We start from the raw sequence: 18,249 nt of genomic DNA on the forward strand, positions 1-18,249 counted from the left end.
TATTAACTGCCAAAAAAGGTAGAGCCGCGGCAGCTTCCTTGTAATTCACCAAAGCCCAAGCAGGGATGCTCACAAGTACCCAGAAGTACTTGCCAGAGTCCCACAGAATTCAACAGCAGCTGGTATACAACTGGCATGGAAACGTCATCTATTTAATAAAAAAAGTATCATGAAGGCTAAGGCAGATGTAGAATTTTCTACCTAGTGCTCTGAATGTCAAAATCTGAATAAAGCTCAGTAAAAGGAGAGGAATAATTATGACAGGAGAGCCAAATCCCTATTGACAATTTAATGACATACTGGAACGACGGAGGGCAAGGTCACGGTCTCTTTATTACTGACTGATCATAAATAGTATCATTCTTCTCAGGAAAGAACATATTTCCAGGAAAATATTTTAATACATTGTTCACATTGACTGTTCCTAATATGTAATTCTTTATTTTTCAATTCTCATGGTTTAATTTTCATTTTAATTGTATTTATTATCTGCTAGTTGTGGTATGTAAAATGATTTTCCACTTATAGTAGTATATAAAAAGTTTATAAATAGTCAACTTAAAAATGTCAAATTAGTATAGTTAGTACAAAAAAATCTTAATGTTTAAAAAACACTGCAATAAAGTCAAAGCAACAGTTAATGGTTATAAATAGCAACTTGGCTTTTTAAAATAAAATTTTAAACGTACATATTTTTTCTTTCTTCTGACTCCACAGTTAACCCACAACGAGACAAAGTCACACGTATGTATGCAAATCTTTTAACTGTTCCATTAGATCGATGTGAATTATATTACTGCATTATGAGAAACAACATTTAAGAGCACATCTGATGTTTGTTTCACAGGTTACTACTCTATTGTGTATCCTGACTGGCCAGTATCTGTGCGCAACAGGAACTTATCTCTCTTTCTCATTGTTAGTCCACCAATCCTAATACTGGGTGCCATAATGACCATTTGGGTCAAGCACAGATACCCTCAGTTCTTTTGAACTAAATCCAGAAAAAAACCGCAACTCATTCATGTATGGCTTTAAAAAAATAACAGTTGGTTGTATTTATTTCTTATTTTAAAATATCTCAGAAAAAAATGTTGTTGCAATAAACCCTTCATCAAAAGAAAAAGTCTCAACTTCCGAACTCTAGAATAAACTCATTTTTACTTCCCACTTTTCTGTGAATAAGAATTGTTTTCAGGCTGCCACAGCTGTGACTTTCAGTAAGTAACTCAGCCCGTGTGTGTCTCAGCTTCTAAAACTACAAAATGAATGTGCTAGATTTAGGTGATTCTAAACGACTCCACTGGCCCTCATTAGTAAAAACATTTCTACATAACTTGCTGCATGCTGCTTCCATGCTAAACATCTGGTTTTCCCCACTCTCTTGCAATTTGAGGTCTTTGGTTTCCCATTTTCCCAGACTCAAAAGAGTAATTAAGGGATTTAAGAGGCTTTTGCTTTTGCTTTTTGCTTATGGGTTGTTTAATCTTAAACATAATATAAAGTAAGATTATAAAAAGAAACCTAATGTTTACTCATTATCATTAGAGACAGCACTGCAAAATCTGTATTTATTTTCCTCAAAACCAAGTTGTGGGACATGATTATATGTAAAGACTAAACAGTGGCAGCAAATACTGGATTTGATGGATAATTACAATAGCCACATTCTAAAAAGATCGTTATATCAACAACCTAAAAAATTACACCTAATATGCTTAGGCAAAACATGCCAAAACAGAAAAGGTGCATGGTATACAAGGATATACATACCACTCTGCATCATTAAAATTAAAAACTCACACACAGAGAATACAATAATTTATAAAGAAACAGCTGTTTATATAAACACTGATTTGAAGAATGACACAAACTAGAAAAATGTGATCAGGGTATTCTTCTCACACATAAGGCTACGAACATCCTAGTATCTCAAAATCCTTTACAAAAGGAGATAGCTTAATGAGTTCTAGTTCAGGGGGTTTATTTAGTGTTACTTTTTCTTCTTCTTTTTTTCATCTGTTTCCATTTTAAGCTTAACTTCTTCAGCTGAAAGAGCTCCCAGTTTCTTATTCTTTGCTTTCTTAACCTTTTCCTTGATGGCGGCCACATCAATTTTATTTTCGGTAGAAGCTAGACAAATTAAAAACAACATATGTAATTCTTTATGCTTTACCAAATAAAACATAAAGAATATGTATTTGGTACAGTAACTTCAGAGTACTGTAATAAGTGAAAGGTGATGTTGTAAAATATAAAGCACCTGCCTAAAGGAATGTTAGACATTTAAGAGAAAAAAAATCATAAAATAAACTACTTTCTAAGTACATTAATGAAGGTACACATGAAAATGGCATTATAGTTTAGCTATCTGAACAAATCACTGAATTCAACAATATTAAAACTTCATTTTTCTCCCTAAATTGTACTTGAGATTGGATTATTTTTACTTATATTCTTTCCCATATTTTGGAACTTTAGAGTACTCATTAATATGTCAATTTCCAATTCTGCACACTAAAATACTTTGAAATTACATTTCAAGAAGAATATTACCACGTAGCCCTTCCAGCTTGAATAATTTTAATCATGAAGCTTTAGGTCAAATCTACTTCATCTAATACCACACATAAAAACTCAAAAATAAAGTTTTCCAAATATTAGTTCAATGAATGACTAGTAGTATCTCATTTAACAAGATTTTGGTAATAAAGACAATAATCTGAGCATATTTGGAGATCCTCCTAACAGAATCCAACCATCAATGCCAAAAGCCTGAACAACAAAGACAAAGGAGGAGACAAAAATGCAACTTTTCCTCACCATGTAAAGGACAGTGTTCAGAGCATAAGAGAATCACCAGCTAAAATATCATCAGACAAACTTCCCAGCAACTTGAGGAGCAGAGACTTAAAGCCTCCACTACAGTGAAACAGCTACATTTAAATCATCATAAACTGAGATTAAACTGGCTACTGAACAACGTCCTAAGCAGAAAACTCACAGGCTGAACAAACTGCAAATTCTAATGCTTATGACATTTTTAACTTTTATATAACCAGTGATGTACATAGAAGAATACAGTACTTTTAAAGCTATTAACACTGATGTAATACAGGAAACTAAAATAGTAACGTCATGTCTGGTCTTGACCAATAGGTCATGTACAACAATGCCAGTGACTTCCCTCCCCTCACTGTGCCACTGGCTGCTTTGGAAAATTACTTAGGGAAGAGTACAGGTGTTACTAGTGGGAAAGAGAACACAGAAGAGGGCAGGATGGATCAAATGAGACTAGGAATGGAGAAGAGAAGACAGAACACTGTTTTCACGGAGTGTCTTTTTAACAGCCCCTAAGACCTTCCTACTGCTTTGATGGTGTCCTTTAGCCCAAGGTGATCAGAAATCCATCGTTAATAATATAGGAATCAAACTTTAAGCCACAGATCACATAAGTAAAGAGAAGAAAAGAGTAACTTCTGATAAGCTCTTTCTAAGAGGCATGATAACAGAGCTTGGGGACCTCACTGCTTTCGTTACTTTGATCTCTACAGAGGATTCACTGCCCTGGTTTAGAGCTTTCACAATGAAGAGTCCTTCTCCAGCACAATCAGAGGTTAGGAGAGGACTGTCAATCTGGAGACTCTGAAATAGGCATCAGCTGCTAATAAATTATAAAACACTTCAGTGGTCTCCTGTCCCTAGGGTTAATGATTAATGAAGCAGCAAGAGAACTGATGAAAGATGGTTATTTCTTTAGTTAACATTCAAAGAGATTCAGACAAATTCATATGGGTTTACTTTTCAAAAACAGACTTTCATATCACATCAAGAATTGGAAAACGAGCACTTACCTTCCTTCGGTTTCACAACTGGTTTTTCTTTAGGTGGAATAAAAGCTTTGTTTCTTTCCTCTTGTCTCTTACTGAGAGCTTCTGCTTGTTTAGCCTGCGTTATTAATAAAAAAAAATACATTAGAGAACACAATTTATAGTTAAGTAGGAATTTAAGTTTCTGTGAATTGTACTATCAATGTTGTGAGCTAGACAGAGTCTTACCTTTATGGCTTCCATTTTCTGTCGCTTCTTTTGACTTGCCTTCAGAAAGTATTCACCACTAGCCAATTCTTTATCAATCTGTTGAAAGCAGTATTTATAGTTACATGAGAAATAAGGTAGATGAGAAATCATTTCCTAAAAAAGGCACAGTGTCCTTGAGGTGAAGACAGTGAAGTCAAAAATCTGACTAATTCATAAAGGCAGTGACATGAAATATACCCTAAGCTAAAGGAAATACATGCAAAAAGCACAGGGATAAGAAAGGAGGTGATGTGTTCATGGAATATACAGCAGGCTGTTTCAACACAGAAGGGGATGTGTCTACATGCTGAGAACAAAGAACTAGTAGAGAGGAAAGACTTTAAGATATAGCCAAGAGAGTGAATTATGAAGTAAGATCCCTTAGGAGACAGGTGAAGACAGAATTCAAAGAACAGGTAAAGAAAGGACTGGGTGCAGATGGGAAAAAAAAAAAAAAATTACAGGTGAGAGAAAAGGAAGTTGAAGGAGTTCTCACCTGATGGTCTTAAATACTTCCATAAACTGAAATGCAGGGTCATCAGCTAGGAGTGGGAGGGGTGCTTCAAGAATTAAGAGCATGCACAGACTACCAGACAACGGTGAGGACCTATCTGAGGCTGGAAACGTGAATTTATAGTGGATAGAGTCCAAAGAGAAGACTTTTTCCAGCTGTGTTCAGTAGCCACATTATGGGAAAGAAAACAAATTTTAGAACTGATTAAGTTTGAGAGTTTGCTGGACAACTATGATAGAAGGAAAAGGCAGTATGAAGGAAGCAGTGATGGCCAAGAGAGAAAAGGAAATTTGGGGAAAAAAAGCCAGAAAACAGCTGCTAAAATGAGAGACACTCATAATTTAGAAAAAGGATAGATATTATCACTTAAAGACTTCAAAACTGAGCAGTCACATAGCATGTGGTCATAAGAATGGTGCTGACGCAGAGTGAGAGCATTAAGGGTTAAATCATTAAATGTGAGTATCCATGGGAAGTGCAGAGACTGGATTGGCCGCAGGGACACAAGTGACACCAACCACTCATACCGTGAAGCCGCCACTCCACCCCACCCACTCAGCTCAAAATAAGCCTATTTACACTTACCTTTAGTTTCTTATACCTGTACGCACCCAAACACATACACACTCACATACAGAAAGTCCACCTAAATTACTCTCCATGAAGTTTCTGACAAAACAGATTAAAATGGTTTCCCCCGTCATGTGAAGAAATTCAACATTTAATACTGACCTGACTTTCCGGCTGTGGTGGCGGGAAGGGTGTATACTCTTTCTTGACAGTTTTCTTCTTTGGTTCCTTGCGTTTATTCACATTTTTGTGCTTGAACTGTGGCAAAAATCTTTCCCAACTTTGTGATCTTAATTCAGAATCTTTTGCCAACTCTCGTTTAATCATTAAGGTCTTTAGTCATGACAATATATGAACAAAGTAAGAATTTTTAATTTTATAAGCCATATATTTGTCAAACCAAGACATTATAAATACTGTTCCTATAAATAACAAAATTAAAAAGAGTAGTTCTTAATCTCCACAGTAGGAGCAAACCAATTCCATAAAAAAATAAGTAATCTAAAACTAAGCTTCAGAAAACCATTAGAAATTTAGATTAAGAAATGCAGAAACAGTTTTTAAAAAATTTTAAAAAAGCTTTATGGACAGCTGGGTGGCTCAGTCGGTTGAGTGTCCAACTTCAGCTCAGGTCATGATCTCACAGTTCGTGAGTTCAAGCCCTGCATCGGGCTCACTGCTATCAGCACAGAACCTGCTTCAGATCCTCTGTCTCCCTCTCTCTCTCTGCACCCCCCCCGACTTGCGCTTTCCCCCTCAAAAATGAATACACATTTTTTTTTATTAAAAAAAAAGAAATGCAGAACTGTTAAAATAATTGAGATGACAATGAGACTAATCTAATTCAGCTTTTCAACCATTAATTCATTAAAACCCTTAAAATTCAACTTTAATAGTAGCAGGGAGAGTTAATTAGTAATGTCCCCTGAAAGCAGGAAGCTTTTGGTAGTACTTTAATTATCACAGGAAAAGAAAAAAGTAAACTTTCTCATGATCAGACAAAACCCATTTCTCCCACTCCATTGACTTCTGCACACATTGGAACATCCAAGGAAGGAAACCAGGTATCAGATACAAAACTAGCTCTATTTTTAAAGTCCCAAAGTAACTCAAAATCATTCCTTCACCCCAATTTACTAGTGACTTCTTAAAATATATGTATTTTTTATTCTTTTAAGTGCTTATTTATTTTTGAGAGAGAGAGAGAGAGAGAGAGACAGAGCACGAGCAGGGGAGGGGCAGAGACAGGGAGACACAGAATCTGAAGCAGGCTCCAGGGCCTCAGCTCTCAGCACAGAGCTCAACGCGGGGCTTGAACCCACGAACCCTGAGATCATGACCTCAGCCAAAGTTGGATGCTTAACCAACTGAACCACACCAGGCACCCCTAAGAGTGACTTAACTTCATCAAATTTAAGTGGACTGCTTAATAAATACCCCTCATAGTCCCTTACAGCACATGATTAAATTTCCAAGTACCATCGAATCCTGTGTGCACAGGGATGTAACAGATCTCTCTCAGAGAGTTTATAATTTTGACTGTTAAATTAAGAAAAAAAGTTTTAATCCAATCTGAAATATTCCAGACTCTATTTAACAGAAAAAGGCAGGACACTGAAAGATCACATCTTTAAATATAGTAATAGGCCCATAATCCAAGAAAATCTGATTTTTATCATCTACGACCATTTCTATGAAGCTTATTTCCTCTGTATAAAAACCATGTCATGTGTTTGAGTATCCCCTTGAACAGTTTTCAGACTGTAGGCCAGAGACCTAAGCTTCCAAAGATGTAACAACAGGACTGGGTAGAGTTGAGTAGGCTGAACTATCTCTAATCTACCCCAAATAGTTCTGTTCATCTGTTTTGTGCATTAGGCTTCCATAGAAGATTTAATGTCAAGAAAGGTTTCTGTGGCTAAAAGAAGTCTGACAACCACTGTTATAATAATATATAATTAACACTCACCTTAATGTTATAAATTGGATGAATATTCTTCATAGTATCTAGGACTACTTTTCGTACCTGAAATTTGCAAAGAAAAATCAATTAGTCACGTACATAGATTTTAATAAACTAAATGGAAGGGGATTAATATACTGCAACATATCCTACGGACTAGGCAACGGCTACCAAACTGAATACAGGAGGTCCTTCAACTGCTGAGTGACTTCTAGATTCTTCATAACAGTAAAACTCTCTTAGATACAATGAAGTGTCTCAACTTTACAGCTAAAATGTAACATATAGAATTAATACAGCAACATTTTGGAACTGTGTAGTTTAGGGAGAAGGCTAGATTTAGAGTCAGAAAATGTGGCCTCAAATAATGGGAAGGGAACGTCACTTAATTGTCCTGTTCCAGCTTTCTCATTTGTAATATGTAAATAATACGGAAATACAATTTTATAGCTTTGCTGTGAAAATTAAATAATATATTTAGATTTTACAAAATTATACAGTATTTAATATATTTAAGTTCCTATTGCCACATGAGAAAAGGGCAGATAATTTATGAGAAAGGTGTTCAACAGAATTGCTAATAAAGGTCCTGGAAAGGGAACAATACTTCACAGCAGACAGCAAACGGAGTTAACAGAAATGTGTATCTGCCCCACAGATTTTCTCATAACATTCAATTTCATAAGTTAAAAAAAAAAAGTTCATCAATACATTAAATAAACATTACTAAAATTCAAATAAAACAAAATATATTTTAAAGGAAAAGAAGTTTATTTAGAATCTGACCTCTACTGGCTTATATAGGTTACTGCAAATAACAATTATCACTATTCAATTCTCCAATCATTTGAGCACATGTAATTACGTATCTCCCATATGTGCTATAGACTAAAATCTTAAATACCCATTTAAAACTTGTAGTGGAAAGAGTGATGATGTGCAGACCTTCTAATTCAGAAACGGATACCTCTTTAGTTGCCGAAGATTGGCCGTAATATGTTAGGATCTAAGAGTGATGATTGCCTCAAATAACATGAAGCACAAAGTATTTACTTACTAATGGTAAATCAAAGGACATTCTAAAAAAGAATAACAATTGTAAAACAATATATTATCCAATGAAATATTATAACCAAATTACTTAATTTGTTCTCTGCTGAAAATTAACTAAAGATAGTAAATGGTTCTCACCTCTTTTAAGCCACTAAAAGGTCCAATGGCTGAAACTGTGTTTCCCTGAACCATAATGTAACAGTTTGTTAAGAGTTCCAAAGCCTGTTATCAAAAGAACAGTAAGTTGAAGTTCAGTACACTGGAAAACTAATGACAGAGGAAGACACTTAAGTTTTCCACTGATAAAAAAATACCTTCAATGTAGATCCTTTGGGACCAATGAGACGTTGTCTTCTTTTTACAAATCTTTCTTTATTTCTTACTAAAGAACCTATTTTAATGATGTCACATGCAACATCATCCTGAAGAATTCGTACTGCCTTTGGGAAAATAAAGAAAATACTCCATCAATATTCTTTACAAATAAATTCATTTTCAAGGCCCAGGCTAATGAAATCTAAGCCGAAAAATGAAAACTCTAAGAGGGAGGCATGCAGTGTTATATGTTGTCTCTGATGTTGATGCAAACAAAACAAAGGTTTTGGAATTCTAAATTTACCTGTTCAAATGAAACGCTCCTTGCTAAAAGTTTTATTAGGTCTCTGGCCCTAATGATGATATACGGATCAAAAGTCTTCTTTGTTGTACAGACAGTCATGCTGCCCTCAATCAGGTCCAGGGTTGCATTAACGTGCTGCAACAAGGAAAGAGCAAATACACAACTGTCTAAAAATCAATTCGATCTTAGATAACCAGAGAGCCTATCCTAATCAAACTATTAATTACTATACATTAAGCTCTCTCAAATTCTATCAACTCCCTCTGTGAGGAAGCTGGGGAGTTGATATAAATCATTAATACCTGATTACTTTCATATTTCAAAATGTTAGAGACTCTGGCACCTGAAACCATTTATACTTACTTGGCTTTAGAATACTTTGTCCTTATTGGAATAAAGACTATTTCTAGTCTCAAAAATATGTATCAAGGCAAATGAAGACCCAAGGCAAAAATGTAAAGCTACATATAGCTTCCCTATCTTGGACCCAGCTCTGATCGGTAGATCTGCTCCTTAGGGTGAGAATGGACTTTCTCTTTCAAACTTTTTTTCTAGCTGGTTTGTACTGGCTAAATACAAACTAAAAACAAATCCTCACACACTGAGAAGAAAGCAATCATTGGAACGTTATGCATGAATATATGCGTTCATCTTAATATGAACAGCCAGAATTTGACAAAGCAAATTAAAATGCTATTTCTGACTGAGAGCATCCTCTGAAGAGTATTTCAACATAGTGAGTGATGAACAATTCAACATAAGGTCAGGTCTCTGAGTTTACGAGAGTTCAATCTCAGATGCAGACCACTGTAAAATGCTTGCTGTTTCCTGAAGCACCTCAATACTTAATGGGCACAAACAACTCCAGAACAGTCACATGGTTGAGAACTACATCATATGTCCCAACCTGGTGTGTGCACATGTGCCCTCCCCCCCACACACACACGTAAGTGAGCCAAAAGCTGTACAAAGTGGTATTTACCCTTACCCACATGTGATACGTTCTTTTCCTTTTTAAAGGCTCGTTATATCCACTAAATGGACTTGTTGCTCCACTAACAGATTTCAATCCAGTTTGAAACACAAAAGCAAATACACTGCTCGAGGGGCATGGCAGCAGCAACAACTAGGGGAAAGTTGGCCACATCCTCGTCTTGCATTTAAAATGAAAATTAAGGGGCCCCTGGGTGGCTCAGTCGGTTGAGCGTCCGACTTCGGCTCGGGTCACGATCTCACTGTCTGTGAGTTCGAGCCCCACGTCGGGCTCTGTGCTGACTACTCAGAGCCTGGAGCCTGTTTCGGATTCTTTGTCTCCCTCTCTCTCTGACCCTCCCCTGTTCATGCTCTGTCTCAAAAATAAATAAACGTTAAAAAAAATTTTTTTTTTAAATAAAAAAATAAAATGAAAATTAAGCAATCATCCAGGAACATGCCTCAACTCTAACTATACAGAAACATGGCAACTAATCACAGTATAGAACAGGCATCCTGAAACCTGGAGGTCACAGGTGACTTTCAGACAGTCTAGGAGATCCCTAAAATTTTAAAGGTATGTGACTATTTCAAAGTAATGCATTACAAAATTAAAAACAAATGGATTATAAGAATAAAGCTTCTATCCAGGCTGTTTAAAATACCAAAGGAACTAAATTAACCAGTTATGCTACTACTTTATAAAAATGTCCATCAGGGGCGCCTGGGTGGCGCAGTCGGTTAAGCGTCTGACTTCAGCCAGGTCACGATCTCGCGGTCCGTGAGTTCGAGCCCCGCGTCAGGCTCTGGGCTGATGGCTCAGGGCCTGGAGCCTGTTTCCGATTCTGTGTCTCCCTCTCTCTCTGCCCCTCCCCCGTTCATGCTGTGTCTCTCGCTGTCCCAAAAATAAATAAACGTTGAAAAAAAAAAAATTTTTAAATGTCCATCGGCATCCATACTTGTTTGAAAGTAAAGGTATAAGGGCAAAATCTCAAAGAAATGTATAAAATGTGCATACATGTTCATTCAAGGCTTTCTGTACCAATGGCCAGCACTCTTTCAAGTAAGCCTCTCTGTATTTTGGGAACAAAGTTGCAAAACTGCTCTCCTCCAAGAGTCCTCTGGGATTATCCTCTTTGGAAAAAGCTGGTTCTTTCCAACCATCAGGAACAGTAAGGAGTTCCGATTCATCTAAAGAGGGGAAGAAACGTACACATAAAATTCTACCCTTCTTTTGGACACTTTTTGAACACTTACATGCACACATTTACATGCTTCCAATTATTCTCCTTGTAGTGCCTGTCCCCATGCTTTTTAGATTATTCAATAAAGAACATGCCTCTGTCATTATTACCAACACACCGTGTTAAAATTATGTGTAAATACTTCAGCCTCATAAGACAAAGGTCCTTAAGGGCAGGGACCCTCTTTGGATCCACGGTAATTAGCATATGCCTGACAGACACTGGGGTCCTCAAGAAACTTCTATTGCACTACACTATCTTAGAGTTGAAGACTCAAATACAACTCTGTTTACAAGACTATTTTCAATATAAATAATCTTTCAGACTTTCCTGAACTGGAGCCTGCATATGTGCGTGTATATGCATATGTTTGTGTTTATGCACATGTAAAACTTAAAAGCTGATATTCCAGGGTATACTCTCAGGTACTAATCATCAGGTACTAATCACTAGTAAAGAGTTTTAGGCTTCCCAAAGGGGTTTCATATGCCTATTTCTGTAAATCATTCATGACAACTGTCATTTTATAAAAGTCCGAAAATATTAGTGACTTGCCTAAGGGGACGCAAAGGTGATACAGTCTAGGTCTCCTGTCAATAAAACAAAATGCCTCCTAAACGCCATAAATGATCTCCCACATCATTTATTAAAACTCCTGGTCCTGGATTTTAGCAATCTCTTAAATCTAACAGCTATGCTTTAATTTAGTACTACTCGAAATTATGAACCACAGGTCTGCAGCATCAGCATAAACTAGGGGTTTGTCAAAAAATGCGATTCTTGGGGCCCCTGGGTTGCTCCGTTGGTTAAGCCTCCGACCCACATCATGGTCTCATGGTTCCAGAGTTAGAGGCCCACATCGGGCTCTCTGTTATTAGCATGGAGCCTGCTTCAGATCCTCTGTCCTCCTCTCTCTGCCTCTCCCCCGCTGGTTCTCTCTCTCAAAGTAAATAAATAAACTTTAAAAAATGTCCAGTTCTTGGGCTCCAGCTCAGACCTAACAATTCTGAATCTCTGGGATGAGGCCCAAGAATCTGTGTTTTAATAATCTCACTAGGAGATTCTTATGCACACTAAGTCTGAGAAAAGGGCCTACGTAGTTCATGTTCTCCACCACACATAAACTTGCTTCGTTTCTAATACTCGTATCTACTTTGCTATTTCTGGTTCAAATCACAGAGAATTAGTCTTCATATATTATTCACTTCCCACTATCCTAAACAACAACAACAACAACAACAAACAAAACCTCAAATTCTACAACTGTGATTACTTAAAATGTATTATCTTCCCAAGTCCCTACCCAGTTTAAACATTTCGACAGCGACAGATTAAACAAAAAACAAGTTAAACAGCTACAAAATAAACAAACAAAAAACTGGCAAAAGAAATATACAGGAGTTTCACAATAGAGGGGGTATAAATAGCCCCAAAACGTACAAAGATGTGTAATAAGGAAAGTTCAAATTAAAACCCCAGCCAGACACCATTTCATACTTACCAAAATGACAAAAATTTGAAATTCAGATAATATCAAGTGTTAGTGTGGGACATAGAGCAATGACAACTCTCATCCACTGCTAGTAGGAGCGTAAACTGGCACAACCCCTTTGAGAAAGATTTAGTATTACCTCCACATACCCTAACCTTCAGGGATTCCAATTCCATGTACATAATCTGGAGAAACTCTTCAACATGCAAATTAGGCGAGACATAAAAGATGTTTATAGGAGCACTGCTTATAATAGCAAACAATGCGAACAATCCAAATGTCCACCAAGAGTAGACTGAAAATACAGATATGTGTATGTTCACAGAAGAAAATGTCAACAGCAAATGAAAAGAATAAACGACAGCTACCAGTATCTTCTTGACTGAATAAGAAAAACAAAGTTAAGCCTAAGAACAATGCGAACAATGTCTACAGCCCTCTTGCATTCATATAAAATTCAAAAACTGACAAAGCCAAACCATTTTGTGCATAGTTGGAAAGATTACGAAGAGAACAGAAACTGCTAACACGATTCAGAATGGTCACTTCACGTCCTGTGAGGGCAAAGAATATGATCTGAGAGGTGCTGCTAGAAGGGTTTGATTATGGTGATGCTGCTTCTGCGCAATGGTTCTTTCTCCGGAACGTGTAGGTTTTATTCTTCAAGCTGTACACATACAGTACTCCGTGTACGTTGCGTAATTAAAAACAGCAACAAAACTCCTAATACCTCTCTAATGCCTACAGAATGACAGTCCAAGGTTTTGAACACTTAAAACAAGATTGGTTGCTCAGGTCTTGAGCTACTTCTCTATCCCCTCTTCCTGTCCTTCATACTGAAGAAAATGTATGAAAACTGACTACAAAGCAAGACGGCAATTTAAAAGTAAGGCGGTCTAAAGTCTGTGAAGACACAGTGCGAGCTGTGTCGTCTAATATTTTAGCCATCTGACCAAGAGGAATAATGATAAATGTTCCAAAATTTCTTCACTAACAGGCAAACTAGGGTTAAGAACACGCCAGATACCTCCTGCTCCGTATCTCTAGGTCTGTTTCACTCCTTCATTATTAGCTGCTTCATTATCAGCCACTTCTACATCAGACGCTTCCTTTTTCGGCATTCAATAACATACGTAAGGCCCTCCTATACCTACTTCATTCCACCCCTCATTTTGTCAATTTGCAGCCCCCGCCTTAAAGCAAGTATAAGGTCCCGCAGAGCCCTCCACAATTTCTGATACCTCCTCATTTTACAGAAAACAAACTCTGTAATATCTTCACTTTGAAAGGCCTCTAGCAAAAGCGGTCAGGAACACGTGGCTGGCACCATACCCGCCAGTCGGTCCCGCAGGCCTGGCCAACATCGCCAGTCGTCAGCAATGATAGTTCACAAAGCAGACTCAAGGTAGCGTTACACGTCCCCAGACAGCCAAAGAAAACAATCGCAACTCAATATCCAAATATCAGGCTTCGGTTCTCCCTCAACCTCACCTCGGTTCTCCGGCTTCGGCTTCTTGTTACGAAACTCACTTTTCCCCTCCGCGTTAGCTTGCCCGCTTGAAGAGGAGGACGCCATCTTCAAATTGCTTCCGGTGTTACCGGAAGTGGAACTGTTTTTAAATCCTACCGGATTTTAGTCTTGCAAACGTTTTCAAAATGAGTTCCGCAGAGCTCAGACGAGGAGATCTGCGCAATCTCCGTGCGTACGTACGCTAGAGCGCGCGTATTTGTGCAAACTACAAGCGCTTCTCCTGCGTGGCCAATGGAAACCCGGAGATTTATTTTCCGGGATGCATTGCAACCACCGCGTTTGGTTGCATGCTGGGAATTGTAGTTCAGCACTATGGGCAAGTTGGAGGCCTTCTTACCCAGAGTGTTCTTTCTGCCCCACTGTCTAATTTAGGATCCCGGACTCCAGGATTTGGCCACAGAGTGCAACTGGTCTGTTCCTGATGTCATTCACTCATTTATCCGATAAATATCTTTACGATCCGCAAATAAGTAGTAGGCGTTGGGAAGAGATCCAAATACGAAAATACATGGTCCTTGACAGCCGGGAATGGCGGTTAATAGCTACCATTTATTGTGAGACTACTTTGGGTCAGGCACTTTAATTGCATTTCCAATTATTTACTTATTTTTATATGTTTCTTTTTAAAAAAAATTTTTTTTAATGTTTATTTATTTTTGAGACAGAGAGAGACAGAGAGTGAACGGGGGAGGAGCAGAGAGAGAGGGAGACATAGAATCGGAAGCAGGCTCCAGGCTCTGAGCCATCAGCCCAGAGCCCGACGCGGGGCTCGAACTCACGGATGGTGAGATCATGACCTGAGCTGAAGTCGGACGCTTAACCGACTGAGCCACCCAGGTGCCCCTATATGTTTCTTTTTGAGAGAGAGAGACAGTGTGCACCAGTGGGGGAAAGGGCAGAGAGAGTGGGAGACACAGAATCCAAAGCAGGCTCCAGGATCTGAGCTGTCAGCACAGAGCCCAAGGCAGGGCTTGTACCCACGAACCATGAGATCATGACCTGAGCTGAAGTCAGATGCTTAAACTGAGCCATCCAGGCACCCCTGCATTTCTAATTCTTAAAACAGCATTAAAACAAGCACAACTCTCTCAGATTGATAATTTTTTGTAAAATAAGTTTTAAAAGTCTTTGTTTCTGATGGTTATTTTCTAGGGTCTTGGTATTTCTCTTTCTAAGCCAGAGGGATAGTAATTAAGTGACACTTATGAAGCATTTCACCTAGCCTAAGATCTCCCAAAATGACTACCTCAGCACTGTATATGGCTGACTTCAAGATGTGAGGTTCATCACTACTACAGTTTTTTACATTTCTAAAAATCTAAAAATTCTTAGACATGCTAAAGATGAAACTTATTTTAATGACTGATCTTATTGCTTGTCATTTCTAAAACTGTCTGTAGGACGAATAGGGAAAGACTTTGATAGGTTGAATTTCTTGCATTAATGAAATTTGGAACATTTATTTGAAATTCACCCATTGTGTGTCTTTCATAAAAATCTAGATTGTTGTATATAAGGTACATATATAAAACAGAGTGTTAATAAGGGACAGAAGGTCCCAAGACACATGATTTTGTTAAAAAAATTTTTTTCTGTGGGTCTTATAAGTGGAAGGCCAGGATTTCATCCCTATATTCTTACAATTTACTCAAAAAGCAGTGGAAAATCCTGGGGCACCTGACTGGCTCAGTCAGTAGACCGTGGGACTCTTGATCTTGGTGTTGTGAGTTCAAGTCCCATGATGAGTGGAGAGATTACTTAAAAATAAAATATTTTTTAAAAAAGCAATGACAAATCCCAAATAACAATAGGCAAAAGTTATAAAGTAAGAAGCAATTCTTCCAGTGTTCCCAGGAACCCTGTGAAGCAGATTTTTATTACTGTTATTTTAAGGAACTCAGTCACTAATCAGTGGTGAGTTAGAAATTAAGTCCAGGCAGTCTGACCATTAGCATCTCTAGAAAAGTTACTACAAGGATTAGCTGTTACACATGTGCTGGAAGGGAAACTGGGTTTTCAGCCTCATAGCTTTTGAATTTGAGTGGCATTAGCTCTTCTCTGGATCTCCAGCCTGCTGGCCCACCCTGTAGCCTATGGACTTGTAGTAGAATAAATCCAAATAGCTGATAAGGATATGATGCTCAACCCCACTACTGTCCAAAAAGCATATAAATGTAACAGTGAAATATCACTTCTCACCCACTAGATTGGCAAAAAAGAAACAACACACACACACACACACACACACACACACACACACACACATAATGAAATAAATAATAAATATATATATATATTAAATGATAATCTGCGAAAGAGTATTTTCCACTGCTGGTGAAAATGCAAACTGTCACTGCTTTTTTGCAAAGCAATCTATCTATAAAATATACACATATTCTTCCACAGTAATTCCACTCGTGGGACACTGTCAACTAGAAGTAAAGCACCATTCCATTAGGATGTATGTATACCTGTGTTGATTACTGGCTTGTATAGAAGTAATGCAGTGAGAGGGACAATGGGGCCACACTGAAGAATTTGTTGCCCACTGGCTACATAACCTTGGCTAAGCTTCTTACCCACCCCTGTTCAGTTTCCTATAACAGGAAAAATAACCTTAACTCAGTGACTTTATGCATGTAAAAGGCTAAGAAAGAATGCTTCACAGGTGGCACATACTCAGTAAGTGTTAGCCATTATTTATTTATAGTGACAAAAAAGTAAAAGCATCTTGACAATCAAGTAGAGATGTAGTTAAATAAATTGATGTTACTTTGATAGTGGTAAAATATTATGCAACCATTCATAAGAAGTAATTAAATCTAATGAAGAGATTACCTAGAGATATTGAGTAATAAAAGCCGAAACAGTATAATGTAAATAAAATTATTATATATTATAATTACATATGATTTATATAATTATCCAATTTTTATAAAGCAAACCATTCATTCAATAAATATTGAGCCTCTATAATGCTTTAGCTTCTGTTCTAAATACTTGGTTTTATGTGCTAGATATAATAATAATATGCATATGTGTACATATATTTGAATATGTTTGTGTGTGATTGTATAATGAAAAAGGATTTGGAAGGCTATACATTAAGGTTTTAAGGCTGGCTACCTTAGGGATGAAGGTAGTTAAAAAAGAAAAAGAAAGTAGGCAGAAAGACTAAACAAAATAGGTAAAGATTAATAGTCTTTAGAAAAATAATGTCAGCAAAAGTAAAGGATTCTGCATGAAAACTTAGAAAACCTGGGAATCTAGGAGAGAGACCAAATTTGAGAAACATATTCAGCCAGTCCGGGAATGTTTGCTGTGCAGCAAAATATTTCATATGTCATGGTGCTGGAATGAAATATCCTTGCAGGATATCAACCTCTTCCTGCAAGGCCCTGTTTAGCAAACTCTGTAGATATGGAGATATGATGTATGGCTTTGGTTGCCACCCAGCTTGAGTAAGCACTTAACCAACCTCTGTTTCTTCAGTTGTAAAATGAGAATGTTGTTATATTACTGGGTTTTGTTTTTGTTTTTGTTTTTGTTTTTGTTTTTAAGCAGGCTTCACACCCAGCATGGAGCCCAATGTGGGGCTTGAACTCAAGACCCTGAGATCAAGACCTGAGCTGAGATCAAGAGCTGGACTCTGAACTAACTGAGCTACCAAGGGGCCCCTAGATTACTGTTTCTTAAACTTTAGCCAACCTCAGAATCACGTGGAGGGATGATCCTATTGCCTCAGTTTATAGTTCAGTAGGTCTGGGGTAGGACCCAAGACAACAAAGGATTATCCAGCCCCAAAACGTCAATAGTCCCAAGGTTGAGAAATCTGGGTCTGTAGACATTCTTGATTTCTGTGATTCTACTTCAAAGGGTTAGTAAGGGCTTTACTTCTAACCAGGCATGCAATTAAAGCAAAGTTATTTCTCACATTTTACCTACCTAGAGTAGAACTTGCCTGCTATCAAAAGCCAAAGTCTCCAGCTGGCTGTTCATTATTATGCTGGGCTCCTCAGTGGGCAATCCTGCTCCATTTCCCTCAACTCTGTCCCTGTCATTCTGGAATTCTGTTGTCTCATTACTCAAACAAACAATGATACTGATACATACAGTGGATGCTTGAGGTCTAAAGACACTCATTACTGCTTGAATATTAGTCTCTCTGGGCCCCAGGCCCACAGAACATTAATATTTCATTGGGCCTCTGCT

The 18,249-nt window shown here is 37.7% G+C and overlaps 2 protein-coding genes across 6 annotated transcripts in view; one reads left to right on the forward strand and one right to left on the reverse strand.

The window, feature by feature from the left end:
- GLIPR1 (GLI pathogenesis related 1) overlaps positions 1 to 1,170 on the forward strand; it is a 37,647-nt gene extending 36,477 nt beyond the window's left edge. For all 3 annotated transcript variants that reach the window (XM_045062087.1, XM_045062088.1, XM_019835243.3), the window contains 2 exons: positions 718 to 744; positions 848 to 1,170. In XM_045062087.1, coding sequence (XP_044918022.1) covers positions 718 to 744; positions 848 to 993 — 173 coding nt within the window. In that variant the 3' untranslated portion in view covers positions 994 to 1,170. The remainder of the gene's footprint in view (positions 1 to 717; positions 745 to 847) is intronic.
- The window catches only part of KRR1 (KRR1 small subunit processome component homolog), a 114,051-nt gene continuing 96,116 nt past the window's right edge, over positions 315 to 18,249 (reverse strand). The window contains exons 1-10 of one of the 3 annotated variants that reach the window (XM_023257261.2): positions 13,998 to 14,152; positions 10,789 to 10,961; positions 8,799 to 8,933; positions 8,494 to 8,619; positions 8,318 to 8,401; positions 7,133 to 7,189; positions 5,326 to 5,496; positions 4,059 to 4,136; positions 3,855 to 3,948; positions 315 to 2,133 (exon numbers count right to left, since the gene is read on the reverse strand). In XM_023257261.2, the coding sequence (XP_023113029.2) occupies positions 1,994 to 2,133; positions 3,855 to 3,948; positions 4,059 to 4,136; positions 5,326 to 5,496; positions 7,133 to 7,189; positions 8,318 to 8,401; positions 8,494 to 8,619; positions 8,799 to 8,933; positions 10,789 to 10,961; positions 13,998 to 14,082 (1,143 nt within the window). In that variant the 5' untranslated portion in view covers positions 14,083 to 14,152 and the 3' untranslated portion in view covers positions 315 to 1,993. Of the gene's footprint in view, positions 2,134 to 3,854; positions 3,949 to 4,058; positions 4,137 to 5,325; positions 5,497 to 7,132; positions 7,190 to 8,317; positions 8,402 to 8,493; positions 8,620 to 8,798; positions 8,934 to 10,788; positions 10,962 to 13,997; positions 14,153 to 18,249 lie in introns of those variants that run through there. The other 2 variants (XM_019835242.3, XM_045062086.1) reach the window with 2 other exon arrangements.

Source organism: Felis catus, chromosome B4 (assembly GCF_018350175.1).
Source record: "Felis catus isolate Fca126 chromosome B4, F.catus_Fca126_mat1.0, whole genome shotgun sequence".
Classification (NCBI taxonomy): domain Eukaryota; kingdom Metazoa; phylum Chordata; class Mammalia; order Carnivora; family Felidae; genus Felis; species Felis catus.